At 41.3% G+C, this 21228-nt stretch overlaps 1 protein-coding gene across 1 annotated transcript in view; it reads right to left on the reverse strand.

Moving 5' to 3' along the window:
- Nucleotides 1–438: 438 nt before the first annotated feature.
- LOC128636274 (cytoskeleton-associated protein 5-A) overlaps nt 439–21228 on the reverse strand; it is an 825907-nt gene continuing 805117 nt past the window's right edge. Inside the window, exon 34 of the mRNA XM_053689308.1 lies at nt 439–688. Within this exon, the coding sequence (XP_053545283.1) occupies nt 440–688 (249 nt within the window). The 3' untranslated portion in view covers nt 439. The remainder of the gene's footprint in view (nt 689–21228) is intronic.

Consider the following 21228-nt stretch of genomic DNA (forward strand, 5'->3'; position numbering starts at 1 on the left):
TTAAGACTACTGTACTCTTATTTCCAACTTTATTTACAAAGAAAAAAAAAATAGATCATGCCATGCCTTACGATTCAATACAGAATCAGCAAGTCACTTTGTGTTAAATTAAAAGAAAGATCTAACAGCCACAATGTTACAAATATAAAAGCCATGGAAACAGACATGTATAACTGTAGGACAAGTTAGGACAGACAGTATGTACACTAAACAGAACAGCAATATATATATATATATATATATATATATATATATATATATATATATATATATATATATATATATATATACACAAATATCCAGACACATTAATGTTGCTTTCCTCCCCAAGACCAAAGAAATACACAGTATAATACATAAAACAATAGTTTGCATTAGGCCATTGAGTTGGGGGAAGGAGGTTTAGGGATAGGGCAAGAGTCAGATGCTGGAGGTGGGTTCATTTCCGACTGCTTTTTATTCTTTCTAGTCTCTTTTTTAAATCATCAATGTTTGTTGTAGAGGTGGAAGATGAAGACGAAGACGTTGTATTGGAGTGTGTCTGGTTTGAGTCCAAATCCAAGTGATGGAATTGGTCTCTAGACTCTCGCAGATTAGATAATTTGCTGTGCAGCATGTCTGTAGAGGATACTACCGCCGGCACAGAGGACTTGGAGAGCAGAGAGCTCAGGGGTGGCCTCTCGTCTTGCTGTGGGGGAGGGAGAAAAGATAAGTCAGCATCTAACAGTGTTCTGGAAATTAACTGAAGCTACAGTCATGGTGCTTTGTAATATGTGGGCACCACATTAAAATGGCATGTTCCTTTTTGTATTTACCAAATGGTGGATTTATAGACCATTTGCAAAAACAAATCTGTATGATGCTTTCTTCACAGGTTACTATGGCCAAGTCTCAAACACAATTTTTATCTGGTTTGAATCTAACAGTTTTTGCAAAACCTTGGATTTTTTTTTTTTAAATAAGTTTAAAGAAATGTGAAGAAAAAAAAAAAAATATCAGCAAGTATAAATTCTATTTCCTTCAGGCAATGAGTTCATAGCTTCATAACATGTGGGATATCTTATTATATTTTCAGAAAGCGGTCAACAACCCTCAGATCTTTAGTCCCTCCCACTTCTCCCTCTCCAATTTACTTATAGCTAAGCTATAGATACCCAAGCTGAGAGTCCATGTTAAGGACGGGTGGGACAAAAAACAAAATTTATGCTTTTCTTTCCTGGCATGGAGAGTTCACAAATCCATTCTAATTACTAGTGGGAATTCAACTCCTGGCCACCAGGAGGCGGCAAAGAACTCCCCAGCATCACTCCTACTTCCCATAAACCCCAATCATTCAGCTGAAGGAATATGGAAAGAAAAGATATAAGGGTATAGAGGTGCCTAAGGTTTGAAAAATAAACACAAAGCTTTGTTAAAATTAAAGTAAATTAGGACGGTGGGGGGGAAGACTTCCGGGCAGCGGCCATGTTCGGTCACACCTCTGCATGCTGCTCCAGCTTTTTAAAAGAACTATTATATCACCACCATATAATAGCAACATTCATAAAAATGTTATACAGATCCGAAGTCCACTACCAACAGTGTGATAGATATTGACAAAATCTCTGCTAGCATCAGTGCTCTGAGCTACTTGGAGGCCTTGGCCTCCTCCATACCCCCCCGGGAGGGCACACTTCTACCCTGTCGTTACGTGGCACTGTACATGTGCTGAATTGCAACCAGGTATTAGCTATCAACTTTGTGGAACCTTACTTATATCATGCAACACATCCAAGAAGCAATCTTTTTACTCCTGGAGGAGCATTTCCTTAGGCTGCATCGCCTAGTGGATCAGCGTTTTGGCCTTAACAAACTTCCTACCCACAATCCTGCCATGGCGGCAGGAGGTTAGTGGAGATTTACAATTTCAACCTGAGGCCCATGCAGAGACCCTTTGCTACCTGCAATACACAGAGCCGGACCCTCAGGGGATGGAGATGTCCGGGGCGCACATCGACAGCTGCAGTGAGCTGAGGCCGGGGAGTGCCGGGGTCTCGGTCCACACCATGGATACTTACATTGCCGGGAGGCCTGCTAGTTTCTTAAGCCTACCAGAGAAGGAGCTGTGAAACCTAATCCCTTTTTGCCTGTCAAGAAACGGTGAGCCTGCAGCAAACCTTGCAGCAGTCTGTGTGGAGATCCGATTCATCGTACAGAGACACTGTCTTACCATGTCTATACAGATAGAACCAGTCTATTATGGAATTCTGGCATAGGATGATGATTCAAAGCTCACGTGCGGAGAGAAATAGGGAGACTATGCAAGAGAAGTGCTTTAATATCTCTTGAGTTGCTTAGAGATGAACGCTGGGACTGCTCTTTTATAACCATCCTGTTATGGGAACTTTCTACTCTACAGCTAAGTTTAATTTACTGGTCCAAATCTAACATGCAAGAACTTTAATGGCGGCTCCAAAGCCTGAGTTTTGAGGGACTGTAATTGTTTGGACACTACAACAAATATTACACTCTAGGTTGGGTCAGTTTTTGTAACTCTGGCTATCTCCAAATATGTACATATCTTCCCCCCCGTATACAATAGCAGTCTATTTGGTTTGCGGTCTTGCTTCCTCAGTGTTTACGCAGCTTGTACGATAATTTTACTTCATCAAAGTCTATATATTGTTCCGTATCCATCAACCACAGAGAACAGTTATTAAATATTGCCTAAGTGTTTGAATGGTGAAAAATGTATTATCCAGGATTATGTATGAATATTTTGTTCATTTACTTGCCCTGCTGTTTAGGGCTTATGTGTTTAATTGCAATACTGAAGACTAAAGTAAATAATTTTCTAATAGGTTAAAAGGTATGCATATCCTTCTATGACCAAGGTTTACAGCTCTTATAGACAATACCATTTTTCTCTAGGGTAAACGCAACCATGGGCACATGATGCTTCAACTTATCTATGCCATTATAGAGGTTCGTCATGAAGTAGACAATACCCTTATATACGTGGCCTTTTTGTGTTAGGTATGAGCAATTTAGGACACCAGCGGCTTCTCAAAATTCTTTGCATACACATTTTAATAGACCTCTTATCTTGACGCTAGCGCTCATAACCTTGTAGCCATTCTAAGTTTGCAATTCTTACTCGTATGTCTCATTTCCCCAACGCCGAACTGTCAGCAAGCCGGGACAGTAAAGGCATGCCCATATCTACTACTTAGATTTTAGGGGATTAATCGGCTATCTTTAGATGGCAGACACCGTGTTCTAATAGACTTATGGCTGCAGGGTTGAACTTTACAAAGTATTTTAATATGTTGTACTGGCTCCATAGAAAAGCTCACTTATGCATGGCCCTCCTTTAATAACGCCACATTTAGACTCCCAGTTTGCTCTTCTACTGTAGATTGACCTAACTTCTGATGCTTTGGTAAATGACTTCAACTTAGCCCTGTTACAAAATCTAGCGATTAAGTCCGTTATTTCATTCAGGGCTAGTCCCCCCCTTTTTTTTTTTTTTAAATTGCACAGACCTTTAGGCAATGCGGATTTGTGGAATTGTGGCGTTGCAAAAGAACCTAACGTACACTGTCTTTGTGGTTGCTAATTTTTAAAGTTCAATGCATATTACAATCTTTATTGTAATTATGGTAGTACTCTGGATTGACCATTACTTGTGTTTATGCCCATGGGTAGTTCCACAGATTTCCTAGATATTATAAAAGATTACTACTTATAGTATGTTACCCGCTTGCTTAGCAAAATAAAAACAAAATTTATGCTTACCTGATAAATTTTTCTTTTGCGATGTACCGAGTCCACTGATTCATCCTTACTTGTAGGATATTATCCGTCCTAACAGGAAGTGGCAAAGAGAGCACCACAGCAGAGCTGTCTATATAGCTCCCCCCTTAACTCCACCCCCCAGTCATTTGACCGAAGGCCAAGGAAGAAAAAGGAGAAACTATAAGGTGCAGAGGTGACTGAAGTTTTCAATAAAAAACACTATCTGTCTTGAATAGACAGGGCGGGCCGTGGACTCGGTACATCGCAAAAGAAAGAAATTTATCAGGTAAGCATAAATTTTGTTTTCTTTTGCAAGATGTACCGAGTCCACAGATTCATCCTTACTTGTGGGATTCCAATACCAAAGCTTTAGGACATGGATGAAGGGAGGGACAAGACAGATACCTAAACGGAAGGCACCACTGCTTGCAAACTTTTCTCCCAAAAATAGCCTCCGAAGAAGCAAAAGTATAAAATTTGTAAAAGGTATGAAGCGAAGACCAAGTCACAGCCTTACAAATCTGTTAAACAGAAGCATTTTTAAAAGCCCATGTGGAAGCCACCGCTCTAGTAGAGTGAGCAGTAATTCTTTCAGGAGGCTGCTGTCCAGCAGTCTCATAAGCCAAACGGATGATGCTTTTCAGCCAAAAGGAAAGAGGTAGCCGTAGCCTTTTGACCCCTACGTTTTCCAGAATTGTCTGGGACATCTGCCAGACGCTTGTGCAATAGAATAGACAAAGCAGATATCTGTCCTTTTAAGGAACTAGCTGACAATCCTTTCTCCAATCCTTCTTGAAGAAAGGAAAAAATCCTAGGAATCCTGATCTTACTCCATGAGTAACCTTTGGATTGGCACCAAAAAATATATTTACGCCATATCTTATGATAGATTTTCCTGGTGACAGGCTATCGAGCCTGAATCAAGGTATCTATGACCTAATCGGAGAAACCCTGCTTTGATAAAATCAAGCGTTCAATCTCCAAGCAGTCAGTTGCAGAGAAATTAGATTTGGATGCTTGAACGGACCTTGAATTCAAAGGTCCTGTCGCAGTGGCAGAGTCCATGGTGGCAGAGATGACATGTCCACCAGGTCTGCATACCAAGTCCTGCGTTGCCATGCAGGTACTATCAAAATCACCGAAGCTCTCCTGTTTGATTCTGGCAATCAAACGCGGAAGGAGAGGGAAAGGTGGAAACACATAAGCCAGGTTGAACGACCAGGGTACTGCTAGAGCATCTATCAGTACTGCCTGAGGATCCCTGGACCTGGATCCGTAACAAGGAAGTTTGGCGTTCTGACGAGACGCCATCAGATCCAATTCTGGTGTGCCCCATAGTTGAACCAGTTGAGCAAACGCCTCCGGATGGAGTTCCCACTCCCCCGGATAAAAAAATCTGCCTCCCAGTTCTCCACCCCTGGGATATAGATCGCTGATAGATGGCAAGAGTGAGTCTCTGCCCATCGGATTATCCTGGAAACTTCTATCATCGCCAAGGAACTCCTTGTTCCCCCCTGATGATTGATATAAGCCACAGTCGTGATGTTGTCCGACTGAAATCTGATGAATCCGGCCGAAGCCAGCTGAGGACACGCCTGAAGAGCATTGAATATCGCTCTTAATTCCAGAATATTTATCGGTAGGAGAGCCTACTCCAGAGTCCACAAACCCTGTGCTTTCAGGGAATTCCAGACTGCACCCCAGCCCAGTAGGCTGGCGTCCATCGTCACTATAACCCACGCTGGCCTGCGGAAACACATTCCCCGGGACAGGTGATCCTGTGACAACCACCAAAGAAGAGAGTCTCTGGTTTCTTGATCCAGATTTATCTGAGGAGATAAATCTGCATAATCCCCATTGCACTGTTTGAGCATGCATAGTTGCAGTGGTCTGAGATGCAAGCGAGCAAACGGAACTATGTCCATTGCTGCTACCATAAGTCCGATTACCTCTATACACTGAGCCACTGACGGCCGAGGAATGGAATGAAGAGCTTGGCAGGTGGTTAAAATCTTTGATTTCCTGACCTCCGTCATGTCCACCGAATCTATCAGAGATTCTATGGAACTCTTGTGAGAGGAATAAGAGAACTCTTTCACGTTCACCTTCCACCCATGAGATCTTAGAAAGGCCAACACTAAGTCCGTGTGAGACTTGGCTAGTTGGAAAGTCGACACTTGAATCAGGATGTCGTCTAGATAAAATAGGCGCCACTGCTATGCCCCGCAGCCTTAGGACTGCCAGAAGGGACCCTAGCACCTTTGTGAAGATTCTTGGCGCCGTGGCCAACCCGAAGGGAAGAGCCACAAACTGGTAATGCCTGTCCAGAAAGGCAAACCTGAGGAACTGGTGATGATCTTTGTGGATAGGAATGTGTAGATACGCATCCTTTTTAATCCACGGTGATCATATATTGACCCTCCTGGATCATTGGTAAAATAGTCAGAATGGTCTCCATCTTGAAGGATGGGACTCTGAGGAATTTGTTTAGGATCTTGAGATCTAATAATTGGTCTGAAGGTTCCCTCTTTTTTGGGAACCACAAACAGATTGGAGTAGAAACCTTGTCCCTATTCTGCTTTCGGAACTGGGCAGATCACTCCCATGGTAAAATGGTCTTCTACACAGAGTAAGAACGCCTTTCTTTTTGTCTGGTTTACAGACAATTGAGAAATATGGAATCTCCCCCTTGGAGGAGAATCTTTGAAATCTAGAAGATACCCCCCTGGGTTACAATTTCTACGGCCCAGGAGTCCTGAGCATTTCTTAACTAGACCTGAGCAAAGAGAGAGAGTCTGCCACCTACTAGATCCAGTCTCGGATCGGGGGCTACCCCTTCATACTGTCTTAGTGGATGCAGCAGGCTTTTTGGCCCGTTTACCCTTGTTCCAAGCCCCTGGTTAGATCTCCAGGTTGGCTTGGACTGAGCAAAGTTCCCCTCTTGCTTTGCAGCAGGGGAAGAGGAAGCGGGACCACCCTTGAAGTTTCAAAAGGAACAAAAATTATTTTGTTTGGTCCTTGTCTTATTTGACTTAGCTTGAGGGAGGGCATGACCCTTCCTTCCCCCCAGTGATGTCTGAAATTATCTCTTTCAGTGCAGGCCCGAATAGGGTCTTACCTTTGAAAGGGATGGTCAGACACATCAGCCGACCAGGACTTAAGCCATAACGCTCTAAAATGGCAAAACCTGAATTCTTTGCCGCTAACTTAGCGAGATGAAAAGCGGTGTCTATAATAAAAGAATTAGCTAGCTTAAGAGCCCTAATTCTGTCCAGAATATCATCTAGTGGGGTCCCCACCTGAAGAGCCTCTTCTAGAGCCTCAAACCAAAAGGCAGCTGCAGTGGTTACAGGAACAATGCACGCTATAGGCTGAAGAAGAAAACCCTGATGAACAAAAATTTTCTTTAGGAGACCCTCTAATTTTTTATCTATAGGATCTATGAAAGCACAACTGTCTTCAATAGGTATAGTTGTACGCTTAGCCAGAGTAGAAATAGCTCCCTCCACCTTAGGGACCGTCTGCCATGAGTCCCGCATGGTGTCAGATATGGGAAACATCTTCTTAGAAACAGGAGGGGGAGCGAACGGAATACCTGGTCTATCCCACTCCTTAGTAACAATGTCCGAAATCCTCTTAGGGACCGGAAAAACAGTGTAAAAAGGAACCTCTAAATATTTGTCCATTTTACACAATTTCTCTGGAACTACAAAAGGGTCACAATCATCCAGAGTCGCTAAAACCTCCCTGAGCAATAAAGGGAGGTGTTCTAGCTTAGATTTAAATGCCGTCATATCTGAAGCTGTCTGAGGGAACATTTTCCCTGAATCAGAAATCTCTCCCTCAGAGAGTAAATCTCTCATCCCTACCTCTGAACATTGGGAGGGAATATCGGATATGGCTACTAAAGCATCAGAAAGCTCAGCATTCATTCTTAACCCAGAGCTACTGCGCTTCCCTTGCAACCCTGGTAGTTTTGATAAAACCTCTGTGAGGGTAGTATTCATAACTGAGGCCATATCTTGCAAGGTAAAAGAATTAGACGCACTAGAGGTACTTGGCGTCACTTGTGCGGGCGTTACTGGTTGTGACACTTGGGGAGAACTAAATGGCAAAACCTGATTTCCTTCTGCCTGAGAATTATCCAGTGCCAAACTCTAATAAGTCAAAATATGCTGTTTGCAATTTATAGATATATCAGTACAAGTGGGACACATTCTAAGAGGGGGTTCCACAATGGCTTCTAAACAAATTGAACAATGAGTTTCCTCAGTGTCAGACATGTTGAACAGGCTAGTAATGAGACAAGCAAGCTTGCAAAACACCTTATTTAATAAAAAAAAACAATTTTCAGAAATGGTACTGTGCCTTTAAGAGAAAAAAAAGACACACAAACTGCAAAACTGCTTAAAATTACTTCAAATTTTCCAAATTTTTTGCAGTAGACACACTAAGCTATGGTAAGATTCCACCACATGTAATTTAACATTTAACCCCCAAATAAGAAAACCGGATTGACAAAGTGCCAAAAACCTGTAAAAACCCCATGTCAGCACCTTGCTCCAGCAAGGGATTGATAATGTGGGGATAAAGCTTCAATTAGGCCCAAGAAGTTCCCCAGGACCCTCTGGTGTTGAAGTTTGCTGCTTGTCTATGGAAAACAACTGCGGCACGAAATTAGGCCCCGCCCACCACACTCAATGTTACTAAGGCCTTAGAAAAATCTACCAAGCGTTTTTTCAAAACATCAAAAAAGCCAAGTGTACCCTAATACAGTTGTCCCTTCAGATAATAAAAACCGTTACTCCCAGAACACACAAACGTTTGTTATAAATCATTCAAACTGAGTGCCCATAAGTTAAATCCTTTATGCAAGCTAGTAAAGCCCCTTCTAAGACTAGGATTACTGCTTCCCCTTCCCCTTATGGGGATACTGTCAGCCTTTCTGAGTCATCACAGTCTCTGCAGAAAAAATGACTGAACATACCTCATATTGCTGTATAGCAAGAAACCGTTCCTCACACTGAAGTTTTCCTGTACTCCTCAGCTTCTGTGGGAACATCAGTGGACCTTAGTTACAAATGCTAAGATCATCATCCTCCAGGCAGAAATCTTCATCTATCTCCTGCCTGAGAGTAAATAGTACAACACCGGTACAATTTAAAAATAAACTCTTGCTTGAAGAATATAAAAACTAACAGTTTATCACCTCTTTCACTTTACCCTTCCTGCTTAGAGCCGGCAAAGAGAATGACTGGGGGGTGGAGTTAAGGGGGGAGCTATATAGACAGCTCTGCTGTGGTGCTCTCTTTGCCACTTCCTGTTAGGAAGGATAATATCCCACAAGTAAGGATGAATCCATGGACTCGGTACATCTTGCAAAAGAAATATAAAATCTGAGGGATCCAAAAGTTGTCTCTCCATCATATTACACTTTCCCTTGTTTTCAGATTTGTCTTTTCATCTAAGGTCCATGAGTGACCTTTTGGGTTTGTTAGGGAAGGTTAGCTTCTATATAGGCACTGTGTATTAATTTGACTAGCAATGTTATTTATTGTACTGCTATTTTCTCTGTCTGTTTATGATGCTTGTATGACTATCCTTAGTACCTCAATAAAACCATTAAATAAAAAAAAAAGTAAATTAAGGGCGGGTCGTGGACTCTCCATGCCAGGAAAGAAAATAATTTTGTCGGTAAGGATAAATTTTGTTTTCTTTCCAATGGCATGGAGAGTCCACAAATCCATTCTAATTACTAGTGAGTACCAATACCCAAGCTAGAGGACACAGAATGGAAGGGATCGAGAACAAGACAGGCAGACCTAAACAGAAGGCACCACCTCTTGAAGAACTATTCTACCAAAAGAAGCCTTAGCTGAGGCAAAAGTATCGAATTTGGAATAAGTATGCAACAAGGACCAAGTGGCCGCCTTGCAGTTTTGTTCCACAGAAGCTTCATTTTTGAAGACCCGGGAAAACGATATAGCCCTAGTGGCATCAGCCATAATTATCTCAGGAGGCTGTTGACCATCTGTCTCATAAGCCAACCGAATAACACTTCTCAACCAGAAAGAAAAAGTAGAAGTGGCCTTCTGACCCTTACGCTTACCAGAGAAAATGATGAACAGGGCAGAAGATTCCCAAAAATCCCTAGTTGCCTGCAGATAGAATATCAGAGCACGCATGCAAGAACAACATCCAGGTTATGCAACAGACGTTCCTTCTGAGAATAAGGATTAGGACAGAATGAAGAAACAACTATTTCCTGATTGATATTGCAGTCAGACACTACCTTAGGAAGAAATCCCAACTTAGTATGAAGGACCGCCATGCCAGCATGAAAACACTTAAATTATGCTTACCTAGTCATTTTTTTTTCTTCTGACGGGAAGAGTCCACAGCTGCATTCATTACTTTTGGGAATTCAGAACCTGGCCACAAGGAGGAGGCAAAGACACCCCATCCAAAGGCTTAAATACCTCCCCCACTTCCCGCATCCCCCAGTCATTCTGCCGAGGGAACAAGGAACAGTAGGAGAAATATCAGGGTGAAAAATGTGCCAGAAGAACAAAGAATTACTGCTGCCCAATAGATAATCTGCGGCCGGGGAGCTGTGGACTCTTCCCGTCAGAAGAAAAGAAAATGATCAGGTAAGCATAATTTAAGTTTTTCTTAAAACGGGAAAAGTCCACAGCTGCATTCATTACTTTTGGGAAAATACCCAAGCTATAGAGGACACTGAATGCAAACAAAGGGCAAGTACAGAAGGCGGCCCCTTCAAAGGGCACCACAGCCTGAAATTACCCAACACCCGATAAACTATCATTAGAAAAAAAGGTGTAAAACCTGAAAGGACCAAGTAATTGCCCATCAGTTAAACCACCTGCAAGGTCGTGCTAGAGACCACTCAGAATCCCTAGATACCCCTGAGCACAAAGGCCTCTGAGGAGCCAGGCCCCGCGAGCTCTCGAATCACACAAAACGTACCCCCAACCCGATGGAAGAAAACCTCCACCTACCCCTGAGGGGGAGAACGGAGGACCCAATAAGAAATACAAAGGACCACCAACTAGGGTAAGAAAACACCTCAAATGACTAAGCAAACCCAAGGTTGTTATAAGACAACCGCCCAGGGAAACAAATTCCCTTCTAGGACAAAGGACCAGAGAGTAACTCCACACCTATGAAAGAGCGATCACGAGGAAGAACAAAAGGTCCAGCCTCAGATCCACGACACAACACCATATAACTTAAGGTGCTCCAAGGAAGCCACAAGCTCCCCACTGTACCATAGTCTAGCAGACACAACCGCTAAAACTAGTCAAACATAGGAAGGAAACACATATCAGGACCGAAGAAAATTTGGAGCCTGCAGGCAAGGATAGGAGAAACTAACTGTCCAAGCAGAAAAGAGGGTCTCTGAGAGAACACAGAACCACCTCTAAACAAGAACTTGTGAGCTCCAGCCTCAAGGCAGCAAAACTGACCCTAAGCCATCGTGGGACACCATCCCACAGAGAAGTGCCGAAAGATATCGGCAACAACTCTCTTCCAGGAAGAAATCCGGACCCTAGAAGAACATCCAACACCAGCATGTTCATCCCATGGAGGGATGAACACCGAGAAACACCCCCCCCCCAACGAAGGTAGGATAACAGGATCAACTGAAAGTACACGGTCAAGACTCAACAGAGCAGTCAAAACCCCGACCCCCACTCCGAGGTAACGGACCCAGCTGAAAAAGGTTGGCAACATCCAAATACAGAGAATACAAAATTCTCCGAACCAGACCACAGGAAGAGAAAAGAGGGGCCTAAGAGGAAACGAACCCCATGGGAGAACCACTCTGACCATTAATTAAATCTGGCATGCTACCACAACAGAAATACTAGGTGCTCGGGTTTCAGAACCCCAACGCAGCTCCATTCCTTAAAGAAGGAACACTCCCAAAAAGGGAGATAGGGCACTGTACTACAGCGTCCTAGTACCAGAATCCAAACCCATGACCTCTACCAAGAAAAGGAAGAACCCCTTAGAAACGAGAAGATAAGGCCCTTCGGGGCCTCAATGGATACTGTAACACTTCTAAAACCTCCCCAAGGAGGGCAAACGCAAAGGAACCGCTTCCCCAGCCATCATCACAGAGAAGAGAATGAAGAGAAACGGTAAAAAACATACCAATTGAGAAGAGACCATTTGGACATTAACGCCAGCTCAGTTGATTCAAACAACCACAAGCCCACATCAAGGTGCAAAATCTGCCCCTGAGGACAACTGTAAGACAGCAAAACTAACAATCAGGCAGGTAACAAATCTCCCATTAGAGACAAGACTCCTCCCCTAAAGGGAAAAGCGGTTGTTCCAAAACCTAAAGTTTGCAACTGAAGCACCCAGGACAGAATCCAGAATCTGGACCCCGAAATCTCAGGCAAGAGACATGGCCATAAGTCAGACCCCCAGAAAAGGGACTGGCCAAATGTTCGAACCCCCTGAGGAACCAGCAAGCTGCCTCATACGGAGGAGTGCACCCTGGGCAGTACATCCCAATGTCCTTGGACACGCGCAATAGATTTAGACCAAAGAGCCTATAAGGACATCTTAACAGGCCTAAGAAGATGGCAACCAGCACCCTGAGGTGGATTTGAACTGAAGACCCTCTGCTTGCAAGCCCAAAGAGCTAGATCTCCTAGAGAGTCGAAGGACAACACCCCAGAGTCAAAAGACCCCAGGGATCACAAGCGACAGGCTCCAAATAAGCACTTAGGTTGAGAAGACGGCATAATCTTCAAAGATCCTTACAGGATCAGCCTCCCGGAAATCCCTGTACCGCACAAGGAATAACGATGGGAGCCTCAACTCCTGGCAGACAAGCTGACCAGGGGAAAATGCCTGGGGGGAAAAAACTGAACAATCTAAACCTCGTGCTCCCATAAACAAGAGCGAGCAGATACTGGAAAGGAAGGGGGACATGCCCGAATTTCCAGACACAGATGACCCGACCACCCAAGAAGGGAAAAAAACAATTTATGTAAGAACTTACCTGATAAATTCATTTCTTTCATATTAGCAAGAGTCCATGAGCTAGTGACGTATGGGATATACATTCCTACCAGGAGGGGCAAAGTTTCCCAAACCTTAAAATGCCTATAAATACACCCCTCACCACACCCACAATTCAGTTTAACGAATAGCCAAGAAGTGGGGTGATAAGAAAAAAGTGCGAAAGCATATAAAATAAGGGATTGGAATAATTGTGCTTTATACAAAATCATAACCACCACAAAAAAAGGGCGGGCCTCATGGACTCTTGCTAATATGAAAGAAATGAATTTATCAGGTAAGTTCTTACATAAATTATGTTTTCTTTCATGTAATTAGCAAGAGTCCATGAGCTAGTGACGTATGGGATAATGACTACCCAAGAAGTGGATCTTTCCACACAAGAGTCACTAGAGAGGGAGGGATAAAATAAAGACAGCCAATTCCTGCTGAAAATAATCCACACCCAAAATAAAGTTTAATGAAAAACATAAGCAGAAGATTCAAACTGAAACCGCTGCCTGAAGTACTTTTCTACCAAAAACTGCTTCAGAAGAAGAAAATACATCAAAATGGTAGAATTTAGTAAAAGTATGCAAAGAGGACCAAGTCGCTGCTTTGCAGATCTGGTCAACCGAAGCTTCATTCCTAAACGCCCAGGAAGTAGAAACTGACCTAGTAGAATGAGCTGTAATTCTCTGAGGCGGAGTTTTACCCGACTCAACATAGGCAAGATGAATTAAAGATTTCAACCAAGATGCCAAAGAAATGGCAGAAGCTTTCTGGCCTTTTCTAGAACCGGAAAAAATAACAAATAGACTAGAAGTCTTACGAAAAGATTTCGTAGCTTCAACATAATAATATTTCAAAGCTCTAACAACATCCAAAGAATGCAACGATTTCTCCTTAGAATTCTTAGGATTAGGACATAATGAAGGAACCACAATTTCTCTACTAATGTTGTTGGAATTCACAACTTTAGGTAAAAATTCAAAAGAAGTTCGCAACACCGCCTTATCCTGATGAAAAATCAGAAAAGGAGACTCACAAGAAAGAGCAGATAATTCAGAAACTCTTCTGGCAGAAGAGATGGCCAAAAGGAACAAAAAACTTTCCAAGAAAGTAATTTAATATCCAATGAATGCATAGGTTCAAATGGAGGAGCTTGAAGAGCCCCCAGAACCAAATTCAAACTCCAAGGAGGAGAAATTGACTTAATGACAGGCTTTATACGAACCAAAGCTTGTACAAAACAATGAATATCAGGAAGAATAGCAATCTTTCTGTGAAAAAGAACAGAAAGAGCAGAGATTTGACCTTTCAAGGAACTTGCGGACAAACCCTTATCTAAACCATCCTGAAGAATACTGTAATATTCTCGGTATTCTAAAAGAATGCCAAGAAAAATGATGAGAAAGACACCAAGAAATATAAGTCTTCCAGACTCTATAATATATCTCTCTGGATACAGATGTACGAGCCTGTAACATAGTATTAATCACAGAGTCAGAGAAACCTCTTTGACCAAGAATCAAGCGTTCAATCGCCATACCTTTAAATTTAAGGATTTCAGATCCTGATGGAAAAAAAGGACCTTGAGACAAAAGGTCTGGTCTTAACGGAAGAGTCCACGGTTGGCAAGAGGCCATCCGGACAAGATCCGCATACCAAAACCTGTAAGGCCATGCCGGAGCTACCAGCAGAACAAACGAGCATTCCTTCAGAATCTTGGAGGTTACTCTTGGAAGAAGAACTAGAGGCGGAAAGATATAGGGAGGATGATACTTCCAAGGAAGTGATAATGCATCCACTGCCTCCGCCTGAGGATCCCGGGATCTGGACAGATACCTGGGAAGTTTCTTGTTTAGATGAGAAGCCATCAGATCTATTTCTGGAAGTTCCTACATTTGAACAATCTGAAGAAATACCTCTGGGTGAAGAGACCATTCGCCCGGATGCAACGTTTGACGACTGAGATAATCCGCTTTCCAATTGTCTATACCTGGGATATGAACCGCAGAGATTAGACAGGAGCTGGATTCCGCCCAAACCAAAATTCGAGATACTTCTTTCATAGCCAGAGGACTGTGAGTCCCTCCTTGATGATTGATGTATGCCACAGTTGTGACATTGTCTATCTGAAAACAAATGAACAACTCTCTCTTCAGAAGAGGCCAAGACTGAAGAGCTCTGAAAATTGCACGGAGTTCAAAAATATTGATCGGAAATCTCACCTCCTGAGATTCCCAAACCCCTTGTGCCGTCAGATACCCCCACACAGCTCCCCAACCTGTAAGACTTGCATCTGTTGAGATTATAGTCCAGGTCGGAAGAACAAAGAAGCCCCCTGAACTAAACGATGGTGATCTGTCCACCATGTCAGAGAGTGTTGTAAAATCGGTTTAAAGATATTAATTGAGATATCTTTGAGTAATCCCTGCACCATTGGTTCAGCATACAGAGCTGAAGAGGTCGCATGTGAAAACGAGCAAAGGAGATCGCATCTGATGCGGCAGTCCTTAGACCCAACATTTCCATGCATAAGGCTACCAAAGGGAATGATTGTGACTGAAGGTTTTGACAAGCTGATATCAATGTTAAACTTCTCTTGTCTGACAAGGACAGAGTCATAGACACTGAATTTATCTAGAAACCTAAAAAGGTTACCCTTGTCTGAGGAATCAATGAACTGATTGGTAAATTGATCCTCCAACCATGAACTTGAAGAAACAACACAAGTCGATTCGTATGAGATTCTTCGAAAATGAGAAGACTGAGCAAATACCAAGATATCGTCCAAATAAGGAAATACCAAAACCCTATTCTCTGATTACAGAAAGAAGGGCACCGAGAACCTTTGAAAAAAATTCTTGGAACTGAGGCTAAGCCAAACGGTAGAGCCACAAAACTGGTAATGCTTGTCTAAAAAGAGAATCTCAGACACTAAAAGTGATCTGGATGAATCGGAATATGCAGATACACATCCTGTAAATCTATTGTAGACATATAATGCCCTTGCTAAACAAAAGGCAGGATAGTCCTACAGTAACCATCTTGAATGTTGGTATCCTAACATAATGATTCAATAATGATAGATCCGGAACTGGTCTGAAGGAATTGACCTTCTTTGGTACAATGAAGAGATAAAATAAGACCCCAGCCCCTGTTCCAGAACTGGAACTGGCATAAATACTCCAGCCAACTCTAGATCTGAAACACATTTCAGAAATGCTGAGCCTTTGCTGTGTTAACTGGGACACGGGAAAGAAAAGAATCTCTTAGCAGGAGGCCTTAACTTGAAGCCAATTCTGTACCTTTCTGAAACAATGTTTCTGAAACCAGAGATTAAGAACGGAATTGATCCAAATTTCTTTGAAGAAAACGTAATCTGCCCCATACCAGCTGAGCTGGAATAAGGGCCGCACCTTCATAGGTACTTAGGAGCTGGCTATAGGTTTCTATAAGGCTTGGATATATTCCAAACTGGAAATAGTTTCCAAACTGATACCGCTCCTGAGGATGAAGGATCAGGCTTTTGTTCCTTGTGAGGAAAGGAACGAAAATGATTATTTACCCTGGAAAAAAAGGGAAAGCAAAGTTGACTTAGAAGACATGTCAGCATTCCAAGTTTAATCCATAAAGCTATTCTAGCTAAAATAGCTAGAGACATATACCTGACATCAACTCTAATGATATCAAAAGATGGTATCACCAATAAAATTATTAGCATGTTATAGAATAAAAATAATGCTATAAAATTATGATCTGTTACTTGTTGCGCTAAAGCTTCTAACCAAAAAGTTGAAGCTGCAGCAACATCCGCTAAAAATATAGCAGGTCTAAGAAGATTACCTGAACATAAGTAAGCTTTTCTTAGAAAGGAATCAATTTTCCTATCTAAAGGATCCTTAAAGGAAGTACTATCTGCCGTAGGAATAGTAGTACATTAGCAGGAGTAGAGACAGCCCCATAACCTTAGGGATTTTTGTCCCAAAAAACTCTAATCTGTCAGATGGCACAGGATATAATTTGCTTAAACGTCTAGAAGGAGTAAATAAATTACCCAAATTATTCCATTCCCTGGAAATTACTTCAGAAATAGCATCAGGGAGATAAAACACTTCTGGAATAACTACAGGAGATTTAAAAACCTTATTTAAACGTTTACATTTAGTATCAAGAGGACCAGAATCCTCTATTTCTAATGCAAATAACACTTCTTTAAGTAAAGAACGAATAAATTCCATCTTGAACAAATACAAAGATTTATCAGCATCAACCTCTGAGACAGAAACCTCAGAACCAGAAGAACCATTCTCAGTATCAGAATGATGATGTTCATTTAAAAATTCATCTGAAAAAAAGAGAAGTTTTAAAAGACTTTTATGTATACTAGAAGGAAAAATAACAGACATAGCCTTCTTAATGGATTTAAAAAATAAAATCTCTTATGTTATCAGGAACACTCTGAAAATTAGATGTTGACGGAACAGCAACAGGTAATGTAACAGTACTAAAGGAAATTTTATCTGCATTAATAAGTTTGACATGACATGCAATACAAATAACAGCTGGAGAAACAGATACCAAAAGTTTATAGCAGATACACTTAGCTTGGTAGCTCCAGCATTGTGCAGTGATTTTCCTGAAGTATCTTCTGACTCAGTTGCAACGTGGAACATCTTGCAAAATGTAAAAGAAAAAAACAACATATAAAGCAAAATTGATCAAATTCCTTAAATGACAGTTTCAGGAATGGGAAAAAATGCCAAAGAACAAGCTTCTAGCAACCAGAAGCAATAAAAAATGAGACTTAAATAATGTGGAGACAAAAGTGACGCCCATATTTTTTCGCGCCAAATAAGACGCCCACATTATTTGGCGCCTAAATGCTTTTTGGCGCCAAAAATGACGCCACATCCGGAACGCCGACATTTTTGGCGCAAAATAACGTCAAAGAATGACGCAACTTCCGGCGACACGTATGACGCCGGAAACGGAAATAGAATTTTTGCGCCAAAAAAGTCCGCGCCAAGAATGACGCAATAAAATGAAGCATTTTCAGCCCCCGCGAGCCTAACAGCCCACAGGGAAAAAGTCAAATTTTAAGGTAAAAAATGTTAAATTAAAATGCATTATCCCAAATATGAAACGGACTGTCTGAAAAATAAGGAAAGTTGAACATTCTGAGTCAAGGCAAATAAATGTTTGAATACATATATTTAGAACTTTATAAACAAAGTGCCCAACCATAGCTAGGAGTGTCACAGAAAATAAGACTTACTTACCCCAGGACACTCATCTACATATAGCAGATAGCCAAACCAGTACTGAAACGAGAATCAGCAGAGGTAATGGTATATATAAGAGTATATCGTCGATCTGAAAAGGGAGGTAAGAGATGAATCTCTACGACCGATAACAGAGAACCTATGAAATAGACCCCTTAGAAGGAGATCACTGCATTCAAATAGGCAATACTCTCCTCACATCCCTCTGACATTCACTGCACGCTGAGAGGAAAACCGGGCTCCAACTTGCTGCGGAGCGCATATCAACGTAGAATCTAGCACAAACTTACTTCACCACCTCCATCGGAGGCAAAGTTTGTAAAACTGAATTGTGGGTGTGGTGAGGGGTGTATTTATAGGCATTTTAAGGTTTGGGAAACTTTGCCCCTCCTGGTAGGAATGTATATCCCATACGTCACTAGCTCATGGACTCTTGCTAATTACATGAAAGAAAGCAGCCCCAGCAACCTACAAGAGGTACTGCGACGAGGCCACAAGAACCGACATCCAGAAGACACCAAGAATGAAAACTAAAATCGCCATCCAATCTGGTACCCCAGACGTCCAGAGAAAAGATTCTTGGAGCTGTTGCTAGGCCAAAAGGAAGAGCAACAAATTGGTAATGCTAGTCTAGAAAAGAGAATCTCAGGAACTGATAGTGATCTGGATGAATCAGAATATGAAGATATGCATCCTGTAAGTCTATTGTGGACATATAATGCCCTTGCTGAACAAAAGGCAGAATAGTCCTTATATAGTCACCATCTTAAAAATTGGTACTCTTACATATTGATTCAAAATCTTTAGATCAAAAACTGGTCTGAATGAATTTTCCTTCTTTGGGAGAATGAATAGATTTGAATAAAACCCCAGACCCTGTTCCTGAAACGGAACTGGCATAATTACCCCTGATAACTCCAGGTCTGAAACACACTTCAGGAAAGTCTGAGCCTTTACTGGGTTCGGAGGAATGAGTGAGAGAAAAAATCTTCTCACAGGCGGTCTTACTCTGAATCCTATTCTGTACCCTGAGAGACAATACTCTGAATCCAATGATTTTGGACAGAATTAATCCAAACATCTTTGAAAAAATTTAATCTGCCCCCTACCAGCTGAGCTGAAATGAGGGCAGCACCTTCATGCGGACTTGGGGGCTGGCTTTGTTCTCTTAAATGGCTTGGATTTATTCCAATTTGAGAAAGGCTTCCAATTGGAAACAGATTCCTTTGGTGAAGGATTAGATTTCTGTTACTTATGTCGAAAGGAACAAAAATGGTTAGAAACTTTAGATTTACCCTTAGGTTTTTTATCCTGAGGCAAAAAAACTCCCTTCCCCCCAGTGACAGTTGAAATTATTGAATCCTACTGAGAACCAAATAATTTATTACCTTGTAAAGAAAGAGATATCAAACTGGACTTCATGTCAGTATTCCAAGATTTGAACCACAAAGCTCTTCTAGCTAAAATAGCTAAAGACATATCTAACATCAATTTTGAGGATATCAAAAATGGCATCACAAATTTAAATTATTAGCATGTTGAATCAAGTTAACAATGCTAGACAAATCATGATCCAATACTTGTTGCGCTAAAGTTTCCAACCAAAAAGTTGCAACATCAGCCAAATAAATTGCAGACATAAGAAGATGGCCTGAATATAAATAAGCCTTCCTTAGATAAGATTCAAGTTTCCTATCTAAAGGATCTTTAAAAGAAGTACTATCTTCCATAGGAATAGTAGCACGTCTAGCAAGAGTAGAAACAGCCCCATCAACTTTGGGGATCTTTTCCCAAAACTCCAAACTGCTGGCAAAGGATACAACTTTTTAAACCTTGAAGAATGAATAAAAGTACCAGGCCTATTCCATTCTTTAGAAATCATATCAGAAACAGCATCAGGAACTGGAAAACCTCTGGAGGTTTATAAACAGAATTTAAATGTTTACTATTTTTAATATCAAGAGGACTAATTTCCTTCATATCAATGTAATCAACACTTAATAAAGAACAAATATACTCCATTTTAAATAAGAGGATTTGTCAGTGTCAATATCTGAGGCAGGATCGTCTGAATCAGATAGATCCTCATCAGAGAAGGATAAATCAGTATGTTGCCGGTCATCAACTCTATGAGAAGTTTTAAAAGACCTTTTACGTTTATTAGAAGGCGGAATAGCAGACAAAGCCTTCTGAATAGAATCAGAAATAAATTCTTTTAAATTTACAGGTAAATCTTGTGCATTATATGTTGAGGGAACAGCAACAGGTAATGAACTACTACCGATGGATACATTTTCTGCATGTAAAAGTTTATCATGACAACTATTACAAATATCAGCTGGGAGGTATAATCTCCACAAGTTTACAACAAATGCACTTAGCTTTGGTAGAACTGTTATCAGGCAGCATGGATCCAACAGTGAATTCTGAGACAGGATCAGATTGAGACATCTTGCAAATGTAAGAAAAAAAAAACATATAAAGCAAAATGATCAATTTCCTTATATGGCAGTTTCAGGAATGGGAAAAAATGCAAACAGCATAGTGCTCTGACATAGAAAAAGGCAAAACGCAAATAGGAATGGGGTCTTAAATAATGAAAAAAATTTGGCGTCAAGTATGATGCACAACAAACAGAAAAATATTTTTTGGCGCCAAAAACGTCTGGAAACGACACACTCGCGCCATAGATGACGCAACCTTGTGAAGGACTCGGCGTCAACTAAGACACCGTAAATGATTAATTTGTGTCAACGAACGTAACTTCACACCAAAAGACGCAATAAACTTTGGCATTTTGCGCCCTCGCAAGCCTAATTCTGCCTGCAAATTTAAAAGACAGTCAATTTGAAAAAAAGACTACCCCAGATAAGAAATACATTTTCATAAAAAAGCATTTCCCAGATATGAAACTGACAGTCTGCAAAAGGAAATATACTGAAAACCTGAATCATGGCAAAAATAAGTACAGTACATATGTTTAGAACTTTATATAAATACATAAAGTGCCAAACCATAGCTGAGAGTGTCTTAAGTAATGAAAACATACTTACCGAAAGACACCCATCCACATATAGCAGATAGCCAAACCAGTACTGAAACGGTTATCAGTAGAGGTAAT

The sequence above is a fragment of the Bombina bombina genome, chromosome 7 (genome assembly GCF_027579735.1).
Source record: "Bombina bombina isolate aBomBom1 chromosome 7, aBomBom1.pri, whole genome shotgun sequence".
In the NCBI taxonomy this organism is placed as follows: domain Eukaryota; kingdom Metazoa; phylum Chordata; class Amphibia; order Anura; family Bombinatoridae; genus Bombina; species Bombina bombina.